Source organism: Amblyraja radiata, chromosome 23 (genome assembly GCF_010909765.2).
Source record: "Amblyraja radiata isolate CabotCenter1 chromosome 23, sAmbRad1.1.pri, whole genome shotgun sequence".
Classification (NCBI taxonomy): domain Eukaryota; kingdom Metazoa; phylum Chordata; class Chondrichthyes; order Rajiformes; family Rajidae; genus Amblyraja; species Amblyraja radiata.
The window spans coordinates 21,512,661-21,531,011 of NC_045978.1; the positions used below are offsets into that span (position 1 = coordinate 21,512,661).

The 18,351-nt window shown below is 38.9% G+C and overlaps 1 protein-coding gene across 2 annotated transcripts in view; it reads right to left on the bottom strand.

Annotated features, from left to right (window-relative positions):
* LOC116986320 (arf-GAP with SH3 domain, ANK repeat and PH domain-containing protein 1-like) overlaps nucleotides 1-18,351 on the bottom strand; it is a 92,250-nt gene that overhangs the window by 43,368 nt on the left and 30,531 nt on the right. For both annotated transcript variants that reach the window (XM_033041742.1, XM_033041741.1), the window contains exons 3-7: nucleotides 15,966-16,111; nucleotides 13,061-13,132; nucleotides 11,318-11,367; nucleotides 8,576-8,705; nucleotides 3,629-3,714 (exon numbers count right to left, since the gene is read on the bottom strand). In XM_033041742.1, coding sequence (XP_032897633.1) covers nucleotides 3,629-3,714; nucleotides 8,576-8,705; nucleotides 11,318-11,367; nucleotides 13,061-13,132; nucleotides 15,966-16,111 — 484 coding nt within the window. The remainder of the gene's footprint in view (nucleotides 1-3,628; nucleotides 3,715-8,575; nucleotides 8,706-11,317; nucleotides 11,368-13,060; nucleotides 13,133-15,965; nucleotides 16,112-18,351) is intronic.

The window sequence follows — 18,351 nt, forward strand, 5'->3', positions numbered from 1 at the left end:
GTCCCTTAACGACACAACTCACTTTCCATGAGCCAACATGTGTAGTGCAACTGTCTGCTTAATCATACAGGTGAAGCTTTAATGATTTAAGGGAGGAAGCTTCAATAACAATTTCTTTAAGCAAATTAACTTTTTTGCTGACCTTTGAACTGACATTAGGCCAAAGATGAGGGGGGGGGGGGGCGGGTCTCATTAATACCTACTGAATAATGAAAGGCTTGGATAGTGGATGTGGAGGGGATGTTTCCAGTAGTGGGAGAGTCCAGGACCAGAGGGCACAGTCTCAGAATGAAAGGACATACATTTAGAATGGAGATGAGAAGGAATTTCTTTAGCCAGAAGGTGATGAATGTGTGCAATTTATTGCCACAGACAGCTCTGGAGGCCAAGCCATTGGGTATTTTTAAAGTGGAGATTGATAGGTTCTTGATTAGTAAGGGGATCAAAGGTTACAGGGAGTAGGCAGGAGAGGGAAAAATAGAGCAGCTATGATCGAATGGCAGCGCAGGCTCGATGGACCAAATGTCTTAATTCTGCTCCTATGTCTTATGATTTTATGAAGTGTTCTGCTCATTTAGCACAACCAGGCTGTTGAAATGCATGTCCTAGGCATATAGGCATGGCGGAAAAATCCCAAATCCAACATTAATGAGATAGTCTGCTCTCTTTCAACAGTAAAATTTAATGGATGTTCTAATACCAACATCAGGTGTAGTAACAAAAAATTGACATGGGAATGGACAACATAATTTAGATCTCTCTGCTTTATATTCCTTTCAGCAACTTCCAGCTGCGGATTAGTATGTATAATATCTTGGCACAGAATCAGTTTGACAATATTACAGACCCAGCTCCAAACCATCATTCATATCTAATGAGATTCAACTTTGGCAGCAGGCCCTTGAGAGTTCTGCCCTCTAGATATATCTCGGGAGAATAATATGAACCGCCAGACAAACCACAGACAATCCAATTTTATGTTTTTACAAGCTGAAGTAATTTAAATTTAAAATGGCTAATTTAAATGTTTAAGAGTTCCAACCGGCATTTCTAGTTTGTACAAATGTATCCATTTTACAATTAAGGCTAGCAATCTGTTAGCCAACCGATATATAACACCTTAATATAACACCACTAATGGTGGACCAAAGCCACCTCCAGCATCTGTGATAATTTTGCAATGCCATATTGTTGTTCTGGGGCCACTGTAACTGACACAAGATTGCTTAATTGCTTACATTTCAAAAAGAGAGTAACTATTCTTTTGTACTGGTATACCATTTTATTTTAAATGGGAAGGGAAATTGCTAATGTAAAACTTGTGTGAGAACTTCATCATCAATGAAAGGTGCTATCTTCCAGTCCGAATGACGGATATGTCTTTCAATCAAACCCTGGCGCTGTGGCTTAACCGGAGAGACCTACGTCAGGTAACGCCGTAGTGGTAGGTGACTCAATAGTGAGAGGTACGGACAGGAGATTCTGTGGCAACAGGCGAGACTCGAGGATGGTGTGTTGCTTCCCTGGCCCCAGGGTCCAAGACTTGTCAGATTGATTGCTGAGCATCCTCAAGTGGGAAGGGGAGCAGCCGGAAGTGGTTGTGCATGTCAGCACAAACGACGTCGGGAAGAAGAGGAAGGAGGTTCTGCAACGCGAGTTTAGAGATTTAGAAAGAAGGCTGAAAAGCAGGACTTCTAGGGAGGTTATCTCTGGTTTGCTTTCAGTACCTTGTGCTGGTGAGGGCAGGAACATGGAGAAAGGGGATCTGCATGTGTGGCTGAGGAACTGGTGCAGGGAGCAGGGATTTTGATTTATAGACCTCTGGGATCTCTTCTGGGGGTAGGGATGACCTGTACAAAAGTGACGAGTTGCACCTTAACTGGAGGGGGCCAACATTCTGGCAGGCAGATTTGCTAGTGCTACACGGGTGGATTTAAACTAAATAGCGGGGGGGGGGGGGTCGACAAATTAGAAGTATAAGGATGGAGTTAAAGGGAAAGAGAGTGCAGATAAAGTTACAAAAGGCACCCTAATTAATGGGACGGAAAGTTCAAGAAGGGATAAGAGTGTAAGGTCAAATGAAAATAGGAACCGGTGTGAGAGGGAAGGTGAATACCGAATTAAAAGTGTTATATATGAATGCGCGAAGTATAAGGAATAAAGTGGATGAGCTTAGGGCTCAGTTAGATATTGGTAGGTATGATGTTGTGGAAATTACAGAGACATGGCTGCAAGAGGATTGGAGCTGGGAACTGAATAATCAGGGGTGAGACAGAGGTGGGCAGAGGGGGTGGGGTAGCTCTGTTGGTAAGGAATGAAATTCAGTCCTTTGCGAGGGGTGATATAGAATCAGAAGATGTAGTAATTGTGGATATGCAGGTAGACTGAGAAAATCAGGTTGGTACTGGACCCCAAGAAATGGAGTTTGTGGAGTGCCTCCAAGATGGATTCTTAGAGCAGCTTGTACTGGAACCTACCAGGGAGAAGGCAATTCTGGATTTAGTGTTGTGCAATGAACCAGATTTGATAAGGGAACTCAACGTAAAGGAACCATCAGGAGGTAGTGATCATAATATAAGTTGATGGGAGTTATCTACTCCCATCAAACAGTAGCTGGACTTCCAGAAAGCCTTTGATAAGGTCCCGCAACGGAAATTAGTGGGCAAAATTAGAGCACATGGTATTGGGGGTAGGGTATTGACATGGATAGAAAATTGGTTGGCTGATAGGAAACAAAGAGTACGAATTAACGGTTCCCTTTCAGAATGGCAGGTAGTGACTAGTGGGGTGCCGCAAGTCTTGGTGTTGGGATCGCAACTATTCATAATATATATTAATGATTTAGATGAAGGAATTAAAAGGGTTAGTGGAATCAAGGATATGGGGGGAAGACAGGAATGGGGTACTGATTGTGGATGATCAGCCATGATCACATTGAATGGCAGAGCTGGCGAAGTGCCTACTCCTGCACCTATGTTCTATGTATTTATGTATCAGCAATGTTATCAGCTTCATTTGCATCATTTAAATCCTCTTGCACTTCCCGTGGTATCTCTCAGATTTCCTATTGAATAATTTTTTATCACTTACATTATTGGCTGTGGCTTTCATTTATGTCCACAAAAATGAACCACGAGTACAGATTATTTTAGGCACACTATACATCATACACTTCCCTAAAGAGGTCTGAAGACTGAACAAGGGTCCCAACCCAAAAGGTCACCTATCCATGTTCTTCAGGGATGCTGCCTGACGACTACTCCAGCATTTTATGGGGTTTTTTAAAACTCTTTCTCATTGTAAGGTTCACTACACTCTGGCAACCAAGTGCCTCAATTCGCAGTACTCATGAACTCCTCGACTAAATTCAGTACAGCAATCTTCTTTTCTGAACTAATCATCCTGTGGCTTGCCGAGATGACATTGGTAACTAGTGCTGAAACAGAATAAGCTTTGTGGCACTGCTCCATGCTTACCAGAAACTCAGATATACGTCATTATGACCCACACATCTATCTCCCTACACAATACAATTTCAGCCCTAAATAGCCTAAACATTATTTAATCAGTCCAGAAGTGTACCTATGAATAGGATAAAATCATGAAAATAAAAACAGTCGATTCTTACATAAACTGTGCATGGCAATAGCTGGTGAAGTTCTGCAGTAAGTCCACTCCTTTTTTCGTCTTTATCTCATTCACTTTTATCAGATACTAAAGATAAACCAAAACAAAAACAATGCATAAATTATACTTCCTTCACTCCCTTCAAGAAATTGATTACTTTGTGAGTGGCTGTGTTTTAAGGTTCTTAAAAGCCAGTTGTTTCAGAGGAAGACAACAAATACTATTGCACACGTGCTACAAATTCAGCTGATGTTGCAGGTCGAATAGCACTATTGATTTTGGGGAAATGTATCTGCCCGACATTTTCACCATGTTAACGTAACTAAGAAGCCCAAATACATTGCAGCACATCTATATTGTATCTGTTTATTGTAATATGCCACAAAAAATGATTGTTGCTGACAGTAAAAATGTCAGGTATTCTTTGGCAGCAATGTCGTTAGAAAATTTGATTAAAATCAACAATTTGATATCATTGTTTATAGAAATAAAAATGACGTGTTGACAAAAAGAAAGGTAGCCAACTTAGCATTATTTGGCACCACCGCTGAACCATTAAATCTTCAAGCAGGAAAGTAAACCTGGCAGTGAAAAACTGCATTTGTCACAGAAAGAATCCTGGAAAATTTCAATAACAATCAACAGTGAAGGAAAATTAGTCATCAGTGGACGACCGAGCTAGTGGAAAAATAAAAATTATTAACAAGGGTAGAAGAGAAGACTCCAGCTTTTGTACAAAGCATGTGGAAACAGAAATGATCTTCCAAAAATCTGATGAGATTGTCAAGAATAAAAAACAATTAAGATGATCTTGTAAAATGTTTGTTATTACACGAAGATTCAAAAAGTATAATGACATCCTTTCAGTCTCATTAATTTCTTCTGTCTACAGATAATTGTAGACTTTCTGGCTTAGCTCAAGACAGAATTTTCAACCAGCTCTGAAAATATCTGCACTACCCACACCCAACAAAACACAAACAATGATTAGATTTCCTGTACACAAGCACACCAGTGGCACAGAATAATTGGCTTTACTGGCTGAGCAAGGTGAACTGCAAATTGTTGGAACTGAATACCAAAGTGAGAAAATACTAGGTACACAAAAAAGCTGGAGAAACTCAGCGGGTGCAGCAGCATCTATGGAGCGAAGGAAATAGGCAACGTTTCTTCTTCAGACTGATCGGGGGTGGGGGGGGGGCGGGGACAAGAAAGGAAAAAGGAGGAGGAGCCCGAAGGCTGGGGGATGGGAGGAGACAGCAGGGGGACTGAGGAAGGGGAGGAGATAGCAAGGACTAACAAAATTGGGAGAATTCGATGTTCATGCCCCCAGGATGCAGATTCCCCAAGCGGAATATGAGGTGCTGTTCCTCCAATTTCCGGTGCTGCTCGCTGTGGCCATGGAGGAGACCCAGGACAGAGAGGTCAGAGACGGAGTGGGAGGGGGAGTTGAAGTGCTGAGCCACCGGGAGGTCAGCTTGGTTATTGCGGACCGAGCGGAGGTGTTCGGCGAAACAATCGCCCAACCTCTGCTTGGTCTCACCAATATAGATCTGCTGACATCTAGAGCAGCGGATGCAATAGATGAGAAAATACTAGTGTGGATACTACTTGCAAGCCTTAAAAGCAAGCTGACGTATCAACAGCATTTTCTGGAATGGGAGATTACACAATGTGTCTACTGAGCTGAATTATTTTTCCCTCTCCAGGCTGAAATATTATTGCACCACAATAAAAGGAGGACCAATATCCTGGCGGACAGGTTTTCAAGTATACTAAGAAGGTTTATGTATAATTAGCAGGTGGACAGGATCAGACAGGAGGCTTGTGACTAATGGGGTGTCTCAAGGATTGGTGTTGGGCTCTTTGGTGTTTGTCAATCATATCAATAAGTAGGAAAGAATTGCAAATGCTGGTTGAAATCGAAGGTAAAGACAAAATGCTCAAGTAACTCAGCAGGTCCGACAGCATCTCTGGCGAGAAGGAAGGGGTGACGTTTCGGGTCGAGACCCTTCTTCAGGCATGATTTATCAATGATTTGGATGAGAATGTAATAGGTATGATTACTATGTTTGCAGATGACAAACCTAAAATAGACAGTAAAGATAGTTATCAAGAATTGCAATAGGAACTTGATCAGCTCGGCAAGTGGGCCAAGGAGTGGCAAATATAGATAGATTCAGCAAAATTTGAGATGTTGCATTTTGGGAGGTAAAATCCTTACAGTGAACAGTAGGGCCCTGGGGAATGTCTTAGTCGACGATTCCAGGAGTACGTACATAATTCCCAGAAAATGGTGTTATAGGTAGACAGAGTGGTGAAGAATGCCTCTGCCTGCCCATCATATGTCAGGGAAGTGAATATAGAAGTTGGGGTGTTATGTTACAGTTATACATGAAACTGGTGCAGCTGCACTTGGAGTACCGCGTTCAGTATTGGTCACTCTGCTACAGGAAAGATGCCATTAAGTTGGCAAGAGTGCGGAGAGAATTTGCAAGGATGCTGCTATGACTCGAGGGCCTAAACTACAGGGAGAGGTTGGAGGTAGTCTAGGACTTCATCCCTTGGAGCGCAGGAGTTGAGAGATGATTGTGTGGAGGTATATAAAATCATGGTGGGAATGGATAGAGTGAATACCCAGAGTCTTTTCCCAGAGCAAGGGAATCAAGAGCGAGAGGACATAGGTTTATGGTGAGAGGGGAAATATTTACCAGGAACCTGAGAGTTTTCCCTCACAGAAGGTGGTGGGTATATGGACAGAGCTTCCAGATGAATTTGCTGAGGCAGATACAATAACAATATTGGTAATACATTTGGACAGGTACATGGATAGGAAATATTTGGAGGAATGTAGGCCAGGCGTTGGTAGGTGGGATTTGCTTGGATGGGGCATCTTGGTCGGAATGGACGAATTGGGCAGAGCTGTTGTTTCCATGTTGTATGAAATATTGTTCCATTTATAAACTGCTAATGGTATGGCTCGCATCAGTGATTTTGGTGAATCACCACACTAACACTATCTCCTTTAGCAATTAAATTTGGGAGCAGAGATATGATGAGCACATAGTGAATTGGAATTACTAGATACAAAATGGTAAATAAAAAGTGAATAAATAGAAGGGAAAGACATAAAAATGACAAAATCTCAAGGAACAATTCACTACCTGCAGGAGTGAGACTCCTCAATTCCAGTTGGTTCTTTTCATGGTTTCCAAATATGTGTGGCATTGCAGGAACACAGATCTTGTTATTAAAAGGTTAATATGTCATTACATACAAATCCTAACTTTCTGCAGCGTCAAATTCATATTTATCATCAAATGTTTGAAAATCATATGAAGTCTGTAAGATTAGCTTTTGTGAGCTGAACATTGAACATCAAAATAGTCTGACATTTTTTGATGAAGTGCCACAAACTACTGCTGTATTAAAATTTGTGATTGCCCCCAAAACTATTACGATTTAACCAATTTTGGAGCCATTATTCATGCAGCAAAACTGTTATAAAGATTATGAATAAAAGAGTGAAAAAAAATCAAGAAATACCTTTTACATTGAAAAGTGGTTCTCAAGTAGATATCTTGTATTATGTCATTGTGGATAATTGAAATAATATTGTATAATCAAGGAACTGCAGATGCTGGTTTACAAAGGAACACACAAAGTGCTGTCATAACTCAGCATCCCTGGAGAACACTCAGGTTCTGAGTTGGGACCCTTTTTCAGTCTGAAGAAGACTCCTGACCCAGGAACGTCACCTATCCACGTTCTCCTGAGGATGCTGTCTGACCCACTGAGTTATTCCAGCACTTTGTGTCTTCTTAAATAATATTGTGTTGGGCAAAACTAATCCACAGTGATTATTAACTATTTTGAATGAACAGGTGACAGATTTCAAAGATAACTTATCAGGAAAAATTCCATAAATATCTAGATAATATTGAACAGGCTGCAATTCAGGAAAAATGGCAGAATCTCCTGGAAATCAATTACATAGATATATGATGACTGAAGTCAGCCTTGTAAATGATTTCTCACTTGATCATTGCATTAAGCCAAACACAATAAGTAGCGGGGGGCTTTCTGTTTTAATGTCACCTTCTCTGAACCGTAGGCAGCAACCAGAGATACTTCAGTTATCCACATTCCCCAAATTAGCACAACCTTGTTTATTCTAATTAGACTTGAGACTTTAGAGATACAGCGCGGAAACAGGCCCTTTGGCCTGTGCCAACCCGCGATCATCCTGTACACTAGCACTATCCTAAACACGAGGGACAATTTTTACAATTTGCAGAAGCTAACTAACTTACAAACCCGCACCCCTTTGGAGTGTGGGAGAAAACTGGAGCACCCACAGAAAACCCACAGGGAGGACGTTCAAACTCCATGCAGATAGCATCCTTGGTCAGGATCAAACCCGGGTCTCTTGTACTGTAAGGCAGTAACTCTACTGCTGCGCCACTGTGCCACCCTCTTTGTAACCGATATTACAATTTGGGACCAACTCTATGCTAAATTCCATTAACAGTAATTACTATATTAGCAGTTGTGGGATTACACACACACATACAAACATTTCTATTAACCAAAATTAGACATTTCAAATGAAATATTTCCCATTTTAAATGCAAAACATTCCCTTCATTTGGTAATTTCTTAAATTATGGAATATAGAAGTGCCACTGGTGCAGTAGAAAGTGACATTGACGATTGTAATGTTTGAGCAGAAACATAAAAGGCCTCTGCTTATCTAATGGTATGGATTCATGAGTACTTAGGAACACCAGTAGAAAAAGCTGATTGTTCGACTTTCCAAAACTGTGTCCTTTATAGTTGAGCCATAAGGTAATCGACGTGATAACTCAACACCTGGTTTCTAATATTTATGAACAAAATACGTAAGCAAGGATTATGGAAAGCAGCTGCATCAGAAATTCTCACCAACCTCACACATCTGTAGCTGAAACATCCTCCGTTCTTTTTCCATTTCCTCTGCTATTTCACCTCCGGTCACCTCAATTCGAACCATTCCGTACTGCTTCGCAAGTTCTCTTTTCTCTTTTTCAATTTTGGTGCTGTCAAACAAAGAGAATGCATTCAAGTGACAAACTTATCTTATTTTAAAAGCTTACTCACAGGTGATGGAAGTATGTGCGCCATGAGTGCTTGACCATCCTGGTGGTTGGGATCATGGGTTTAGAAGGTGCCCACGGTCTTGGTGAATAATTTCAGTAGTTTTGCAGTTGGCACATATTGCATCTGCTGTGTGATGATGAAGGGAATTAATGTTTAGGTTGTTTAATGGGGTGCCAATTCTTTTAATGCCTAGGTCTTGCTGCATGCTGACACGGGCTGCTTCATTTGGTCAGGAGTTGTGACCATTTGAACAATGTGGAAAGTTTGATCTGAACACTATCAATCATCAATGAATATTCTCAGTTTTCACCTTATGATAGATAGAAAGTCATTGATGCTTGCCCACTGAAGATGATTGGGGTCAAGACACTGTCCTGAGGAACTCCTGCAGCAATAGTCTGCAGCCAAGAAGAATGACAACATCCCTATAAAGCATAACTCCAAGTACTTAGGTGGTTTTGTATTCCATTGACTTCAGTTTGATAACATACTTGGTCAAATTTTGCCTGAGTCTGAAGAAGAGCCCCAACACAAACTTTTGTTCTTTTGTCTGTCTATTCCCTTCACAGATGCTGCCTGACCCACTGACATTATCCAGCACTTCGTGTTTAGCTCATGTTTCCAGCACCTGCAATTCCTTGTATGTGTCTGTAAGGATAAGGAGGTCGTTGATGAGAAAGTGTCCAGTATGGATAAACCTTCCACCATTTACTGATGATCGAGACTAGACCAATTAGCCAGAGACAAGTAATTGCCTACTTCGTGAGATTGCACCTGGGCTACTGCTTTCAATTTTGTGACTGGAAATTCTTTTGTCTTTTCTTTCCAGTGCTACAAGTTTGAAAATAGATGTTGATAAAGTACAACATGATTACTTTAATTTCCAAATAGAACCTTGCTATTGTAGAAACTCAATCAGGCACTTCCTGTAATGAATTAAACTTGTCCACATAAGCATTTTTGTGTTGGATGGAGACATCATAATTTTGTTGCAAATGCAATGGTATTACCAGGAGAAATTAAGTCTAGCTGACCCAAATTTTGCTAGTTGCTAGGCACTCACAACCCAAACAAATTTTCATCATATTGTTTGCCATGCAGCTGTGTAAATTAAATGGGATCTTCCCAAGCAGAGATGAGAAGCCCAGGAATGGGGATCCTGCCGGTTTAGGTCTTCTTTAAATAATTTAATTAATAGATCTCCTTTAGAACACCACACCATCAACTCAAAAGCTCACAACCCTTGCCCTTACAACCAATCTGCTGAATCTTGCCTGTTCAATGGATACTTTTAAGGCCGAGATTGACAGATTCTTGATTAGTTCAGTGTCAGGGGTTATGAGAGAAGGTAGGAGCATGGGGTCGAGAGGGAAAGATATATCAGCCATGATTGAATGGCGGAGTAGACTCGATGGGCCGAATGGTGTAATTCTGCTCCTATAACTATAGAACAAGAACTTATGAATCTCCAACCTACCCCTACCCATTCCACCTGCCGCCCCTTGTCAGACGTTCTCCTATCCCCAGCTCCTTTGACTTGATCTGTATGCCCAACATCCCAACCATTGCCTCACCCCCCACACACCCTCCCGCCGCCAGCCCCCAACTTCGCCAATCCTCAGCAGCTGACTTTGCCCCTCTACCCATCACCTGACGTGTGACACTCCTCCACAATTCCTGATACTCAAGCAAGTCTCCCTTCTGAACTTCCCCATCCCTGTAACTTGACCTGGAACTTTTCTGATTTTCTTTGCATGTGATGCAATGACACAATCAAAGACCTTTGTACACCATTAGTTTCAACCTGCAGTCTTTGGTGGTCCAAGCGACGCGTTACAGCAATGCCTGGGTTGCCCTCAAACTAAATGTTTGCCTGCCACGGACCAACTTTTTGTAACACAACTAAACAAGCACCTTTCAATTTTAAATCATATTTTCCTGATTTCAATCTTATAACAATAATAAACAATGTCTGGTGCACTCCTCAATATCTCTGCACTATCCAATCTAAAATGCATAACACAAAAATCCTGCCAATAACATAATTGGTCAGATTTATGAATATGGAATAATCATGCTTTCAGATTGGAAAGTCTTGACACAAACATAAACCAAAGTCTTGTTCATTCATAATAAACATAAAGACTTCCTGAAAACATTTCAGTTAATATTTATTGCTTGTTGGTTTCTGTATCAACTTCCAGCAGAATCCTTCAAAATAAAACTTAAAGCAAAGTTTATCTAAATGTCATTATTGTTTAGTTAGTTAACAATTTTATTTTAAGGAAGTGATCTCAAGTTATGATGGTAGATTCATTAACAACTTCAAAAAGGTAACTGGATATTTAATTGCAAAAACAAAATTTACCCAGCAACATAAATGAAAGGGAGAGAGATTAATTGGATAGCTCTAATATTCATTGGACAGAATAGATCATAATGCTTTGTTCTGTGCTATGAGATTCTGTGATCTTTGCTAATAACTATCAAAAGCGAAAAGGAAGAAAAAAAGAAAATACATGACATGTTAAAACGATCTTTTTTAACTCACAATTTGCCTTCATAATCTTTCCAAGCTTTGTCAAAAGGTTTCTTTATATCCTGCAACAAAATATAAAAAGTAAATTGAATCAGTAAATATGTTGTCTGTTATGCAGATTAATGGTATGATTGGAACTATAATATCTGAAGTGTTTTTCATGTTTCATGTTTAGACATTAGACTTTATAGATACAGCACGGAAACAGGCCCACCGAGTCTGCACCGACCAGCGATCACCCCATACACGAACACTACCCAACACACAAGGGACATTTAACAATTTTTTGGGAAATAATTTATTGGTAAATTTTGGTAAACAAAGCCAATTAACCTACAAACCTGTACGTCTTTGGAAGTGTGGGAGGAAACTGGCGCACCAGGAGAAAACCCATGCGGTCGCTGGGAGAACGTATAAACTCCGTACAGACAACACCCGTAGTCATGATAGAACCCTGGTCTCTGGCACTGTAAGGGAGCAGCTCTACCACTACGCTGCCCCAGTTGCAAGTTCAAATGCTAAGAAGCCCGAGTATGATGAGGCGTACGCTGCACATTCCTTTTTGACCAACACATTGTGTGACCCAACTATGCCTGCAACTGCTTTATAAATTAAAATTACAGATGATGGAAATTTGAAATAAAATACTGAAAACATTCAACAGATCAAGTAGCATCTATGGAAAGAGAAACATTTAATGGGTCAGGTTGACGATTCTTCGACGTTCCAATGTCGCCTGACCTGCTGAATGCTTCCTGCATTCCTGCTGCTAATATTGCTTTCTTAAGTAAGTAAGTTTTATTTATATAGCACGTTTTAAGTCAACTCGCATTGACACCAAAGTGCTTTACATAAAATAGATAATAAGTTTCCATACAAACCATAGAAAAAGGTTAAAAAAAAATTGTTTTAAATGGACACAATACATTATAGAGTTCAACACAAACGTCCCCCCACAGCAGAATCAAAAATTTCCACTGTGGGGAAAGGCACCAGAAAGTTAAGTCCTCTTCCTCTGTGAAACACCCGAGGTACCATTTGTGGCCTTGCAGCCAGTCCGATAATTTTCAGGGCCCTCTTGTCATAAAGATGGAACTCCGGCGTCGGGTGAAACATTCCTCAGCGGCTTGGAAAGTTATGGGACTTATGCAAAAATATAAAGCTACGCGTAGAATGCACTCCAAATTCTATGAATAAATTAGGCTAAAGAAAACAAAATTAACTTGCCTGTTCTATCTTTACTGATCTTAATCTTGGTAGCTCTTTATGAAACAGAGTTGCAATAATTGTTTCTGTTTTACAATCAAATCTTTACCTTGTTTGTATCATATCTTTGCCAGTAATCATTCAGCTTCCACTAGGCAGAGGAATTCTTATGCCGAATACCTCAGCACTTACTGCTGTGCTTGCCTTCATTTGATGTATTCCATTTTCCTGATAATGTGTTTTTTTTTTTATTTATCCAGTCCAACATTCATCCTGTCAAGAGCTTTAAGGGTGCTCCAATCAAGAACGTACATGATTTGGGATGAGCCACCCTTCCTCAATGTCCCCAGACAAGGCTAAGTACCCGAAAGTCTTGCTCCACTTTGTTGTGATTCACTTCTGCAGATCAACCTTAATATGGTTCATATATCTGGTAACAAGAGTCTGATACAGGATGATTGTTTAGAGCCATTTTCAGTATGGATGATAACTCTATAATATAACTTATTTCAAACAACTTCTGTCAGATCATAGTCAATACTTCCTTACCCCCTTGACTCCTTTCAGTTCTCCTCTTAGCAGGGAGTTCAGAAAAAATACAATATGGTTCGCACTCTGCAACTAAAAGAGAAAATTATGGTCAAGAAAATGATGGTGAAAGAACTGAAAGATAATATGGATCAAATAAATGAAGGAGTGATAGGGAATACATGTACAGCAACTGTAAAATTAGGACATGTGAATATAATGACAATTATGTTTTCTATAAAGACAACGTTTACCATGGAGGTAGGTAAAAAAGGGAGGGCCAGCTTTAATTTTCAGCTTGCAATAATTTGAAAAATGTATATCACCTGAATGGGAGATTCAGTGAGGAGCACTGTTCCACAGTCATGTTCACTAGACAATGCTGTAAGAATGCTCATTTGGATGTCAGGTTAGGACAAGAATGGGCATGGTTATGCCTGTTGCAGTATAATTGTCTGCCAGTACCCTCCTAAACCTCATAAAGATTTACTGCTTTTTGCTTCTTAGAATTGTAATAAGAAACTGGTGCCTTTTAAACAATTGGAGAGAGAAGTTTCAGAAAAGATGAATCGTGAAAAGTGAGCTATGCCATATTATTTGTAATACAGTCTGTGTTTCATTTAAATCAATGAAGCTGCCAGATTTTTGTTAGGTAAAGTTATCAAAGGACATGAAGCATAACCATGTAAAAAGAAACAGGTTAGTCATGCTGTAACTGAACAAGGCAGGGACACTGAATCCAGTTTCTACTTTTGACATAAACTAGATTATTTAAATACTTTGCTAATGAGTCCTGGTATAAAGTTCATTTATGATATACTGATCTATGGCAAACATTCTTAAATGAGTTCCACAGGGGAATTACTTGAAGAGTTAGATATTTTCTTGACATTGTTCTGGCTTGTCTTTCGCAAACTGGAATTAAAAGCAAGTTGTGTCATGTTTTGGAACACTTTAAAAATATTGGTGTTATCAAAATAACTGGTAGAATACTGAAATCCTCTTCATCGTCTAAATGGACACATCTTGCACTAGGTTGTTTTCATCTAGCATCCTCATTTGAACTAATAATTCCAAAATATCCTTGTGTAATATTTAGCTCATTGAATTTTAAACATTTGGATAAAGTAACACTTGAGAAACTAGGTGAGAATAAAACCTTTTACTATAACTAGAATGTGCAAATTAACTGTTACACATCAATGCATGTGTAAGATTGAATTTATATATTCATTCATTTGATACTGCCATTTACTGTCCACCATTAATCGCCTTGAACTGAGGAGGCAGTTGACAGTTACAATGGTGGTGGCTCTGGAAAAATAACGGCAACATTGAGCAATGATAGTATATATCCTTTCCTGTTGGACATTAGATAATATATGGCCTTTTAACAACTATACAGCAATTTTAACATCGTTGCTTAGAATTTTATTTAAATGTAAGGTATTTAATTATTTTAATTTCAATTCCCCAGCTTGGTTTGAAATTTGTAAGATGATCCAGTAACTTATTCACTGTGATATCACAATATTATTCATCGATAGCTAACTAGATTGTGCCTAAGCAAAGAATCATAAAAACCTTTGTTTGACTAACAATAGTGCAATTATTGTTTATGTGTCACAGGGCATACAACTATTTGTACTCTACAAAACCTTTTGCAGAGCAAAAATAATACAATAGATAGCTTTAAGGTGTGACATCATCTTAAACTGAATAGATGAACTTCCGTTCTAGAAAAATGAAGCCTCTTCTCCATTTCCCCCACATTCCAATCTATCCCCCTGCTGTTTGTTCTCACTTTAATTATGTTTCCCTGCTCTCACAAACCGAAAGGCTAATTGCCATTAACCTCATTCCATCAAATATTATTTTATTATATCAACATTTTATTTAAAACCGAACTTTAAGGGCGAGTTTACACGAGCTGGGATATTTTGATATTTGGGATACATAAAAACTTTTGCTGTGCTTGAATTCTAGGCTCACTATGAACATGGATATAAGTATTCAGTAAAACCTAAAGGCCTTCGACTTTTACTGTGTAAAAGAACATCATGTTCCCCAATGGACATGCATTACAGCAGAACTACATGTATTCCTCAAAACCTGCAACTATCCAAAGGTGAACTAAGTTTTATTTTTGGGTTACGATATTTCTTGCAGTGCTGTCACTGTGCCAAATAGATATATAAACAATCTCTGATGACAACAGCAGGTCGGTATTATTGATCAGAAGACTGAACCATTTCTATTTAGAATTCTAAACCATTTCAATTTAGAATTTTAACTTTAGCTTTATCTATAAATGTATCTAAACTTTTTGGCTCTCAGTTTCATTTTAGTTTCCATTAAAGATAAATTCCCAAATACAAGTAGGTATTTTGGAGTCACTATATATTTTGAACCACAGATTCACAAGTAGCTTACACAGCATATCAGTCAAGGAGGTAGTCACGGCTCACTCTCTAACCATTCCACACCATACTCAAGTTCGGTACACACCAGCTGTCATCAGGCAACTGAACCTTTCTATCATCATTCCTCCCATTTACCTCATTAGAGACCCTCAGACTATCTTTAGTCGGACCTTACTGGTATTTATGTTGCATTGAATGATATTCCCTTTATCCTGTATCTGTACACTGTGGACAGCTTGATTGTAATCATGTATAGTCTTTCTGCTGAGTGGGTAGCATACAACAAAAAAGCTTTTCACTCTAGCCTGGTACACGTGACAATACACAAGTTTTAGTACTTTCATGTAACAACTTAATTTTTAGTTCATTTTAGTTGTTGGTTTTCTCTTAAATGTTTGTGATTTATTCAATTTTTCCAAAATGGTTCCTTTTATTCATACCTTATCTTTAAACAACTAAAACCAATTGAGCAAATTTTTTTGCACATCGACTGCAGGCCTTACCAGGTTTCTCATTGGTGTCAGCAGCTCTCTAGAGTATTCCGCAAATTTACTGAAAGCTTCAGCCAGTACTAGCTCTTCATTACTTTGGAAATTAGCTACAAGTTTTTCCAGTTCATTTATGAATGTTTCCTGTAGGGATATGTCTTCTGCAAATGTAAATAGAACAGAAGTTATTTTCTGGAAATGGATATATTCCCATGTATAGCTTAATGTTGCTAATGTTTCTTTGACTCTCCTGCATTCATTTTCATGGATGTAAAAAGAAACTGGTTCATCTTCTCACATATCAAAGCATTACCTTTTGGCAATTGAGCTCTGATCAACCTGCAATGGGAAAAAAGGCATGAACTACATTTACCAGAAAAAAATCACAAGAGACATCCATCAGTACTGCAAAACTCAGAACAATATTCCTTTCTCTAGTTGAGGTGGGGAGGAATAAAATAATATGTTAAAATAAATCACAATAATTAATAAGCTGAAGATTTTGATTCTACATAATTTTCAAAAAAAAATTAAAGACCACTTTATATTTGTTAATGAAGTCCACACTGTGTCATCCATGGTGATGCTTTACTTTGTGTGTTCAGTATATGTTTGTTGTTACCATAATATAGTTCACCATTGCAGGATTTTGTAGTTTATGGCAGACATTTAATGTGATGTAAACATCTTATAATTCATAGAAAATATGAAATCCAATTCTGTCACCTTTTAAAGTCACCAATATTTGAAGCTGCCCAACAATTTTGAGCTCTACACTTCATTACTAGGTCAATTAATTGGTTTATAATGACACAGATAATTTGAATATGTGTAACTTGCACTCAACCCTTGGAAAGCAGAATATCGGGAAAAATAGTGAAATAAATATAGAACAGCATGGGAACAGGGCCTTCGATTCACAGTATCTGCGCTGAACATGATGCTAAGATAAACTAATATCCTCTGCCTGCACATTACCCACATCCATCCATTCCTTGCATGTTAATGGCATCTTAAATGCCACAATAGTCTCCACCACCACATCTGGTAGTGCATTCCAAGTACCCACCTCACTCTGTGTAAAAAATATATGCTCTGACCATTCCAGAGAAAACAATCCAAGTTTGTCCAACCACTGATATCTCCTCTAATTTGGGCACTATCCTGGTAAATTTCATCCGCACCCTCTTCACATCCTTCATGAGGTGACAAAAACTGCAAATAATACTCCAAATGTTTTAGCAAAATTTTATAAAGCTGCAAAATGAATACCTGACGTACTCAACGCCTGACCGATACAGGCAAGCATACCATACTCCTTCTTTACCCCTCTATCCAAGAGACATAAACAAGCATTCCTTTTCTGATGAGCTCTGATGTTATAAAATTGGTATAATGGCTGCAGACGCAATTAAAAGAAGCATGCCTTCAAAATTGGGTTTCTAATACCAAACTGACAACTGTAAAGTCTAGTGATGAATCAGCGCTGTCAATTTTATTGTGGCAGTTGGGATAGCTACAAAACTTCAGGACAAATCACAGTACAAATTTACCATTTTAAATGCAGTAGTAATATGTTTATAAGAGTTATTATGCTTACTGTAGCTTTGATTACTTTTTTTGCACACTAACCTGACAGCAGCTTTCATTAGAAACAATCAATGCGTAAAGATTACAAATGACCTGGTGTGTCATTTGCTTAATTTCTGTTCAGATACAAAAGTGGCTCAAATCTCATTTAGCTTGATGAAAAAATCAGCAGCAGCTTTCCCCTCACAACTCACTCACGTCACATGAGATATAAATTGGCTAAAACTGGCAAAAATAGGTCATTTTAATTATAGTGACTAATTCAGATTCAAATCTGGTCATTCGGATTGTTATACAATGAAGTGAAAGAATCCTACATCAATAAGCCATAATTACAATACACCCAATGCATACATTCGTCAAACATCAATCACATGGATGCCTTGGATATCAAATTCCATAATAATAAATGCATCAACAGCAACAATCTGTATTTGCGCAACAAGGTCCTTCAAAGGGTAGTTAGTCTAAAAGTCTTGCAGCTGAAATGCTTAAGTACTTAAAAGTAGGGCTGTTCAAGAGGTTAGAACTGATGGAGCACAAATATCTTGGAAGTTTTGGTTCAATGGTACTTTATTGTATTGTATTGTATTGTATATCTTTATTGTTATTTTCCTGAGTACTCGCATACCCAGAGGAAACAAAAAAACGTTACTCAAACCAGTGTCCATTCAGTGTGCAGTAAAAAATAAATAAATAGAAATAAAAATACATATATCATGAACAAGTTTAACACTACTCTCAACTAAACATCAACAGGCGTTCCGATCGGCAGCGGCACGACAGTGGCTCTGTCCAGGTTGGTGGTTGG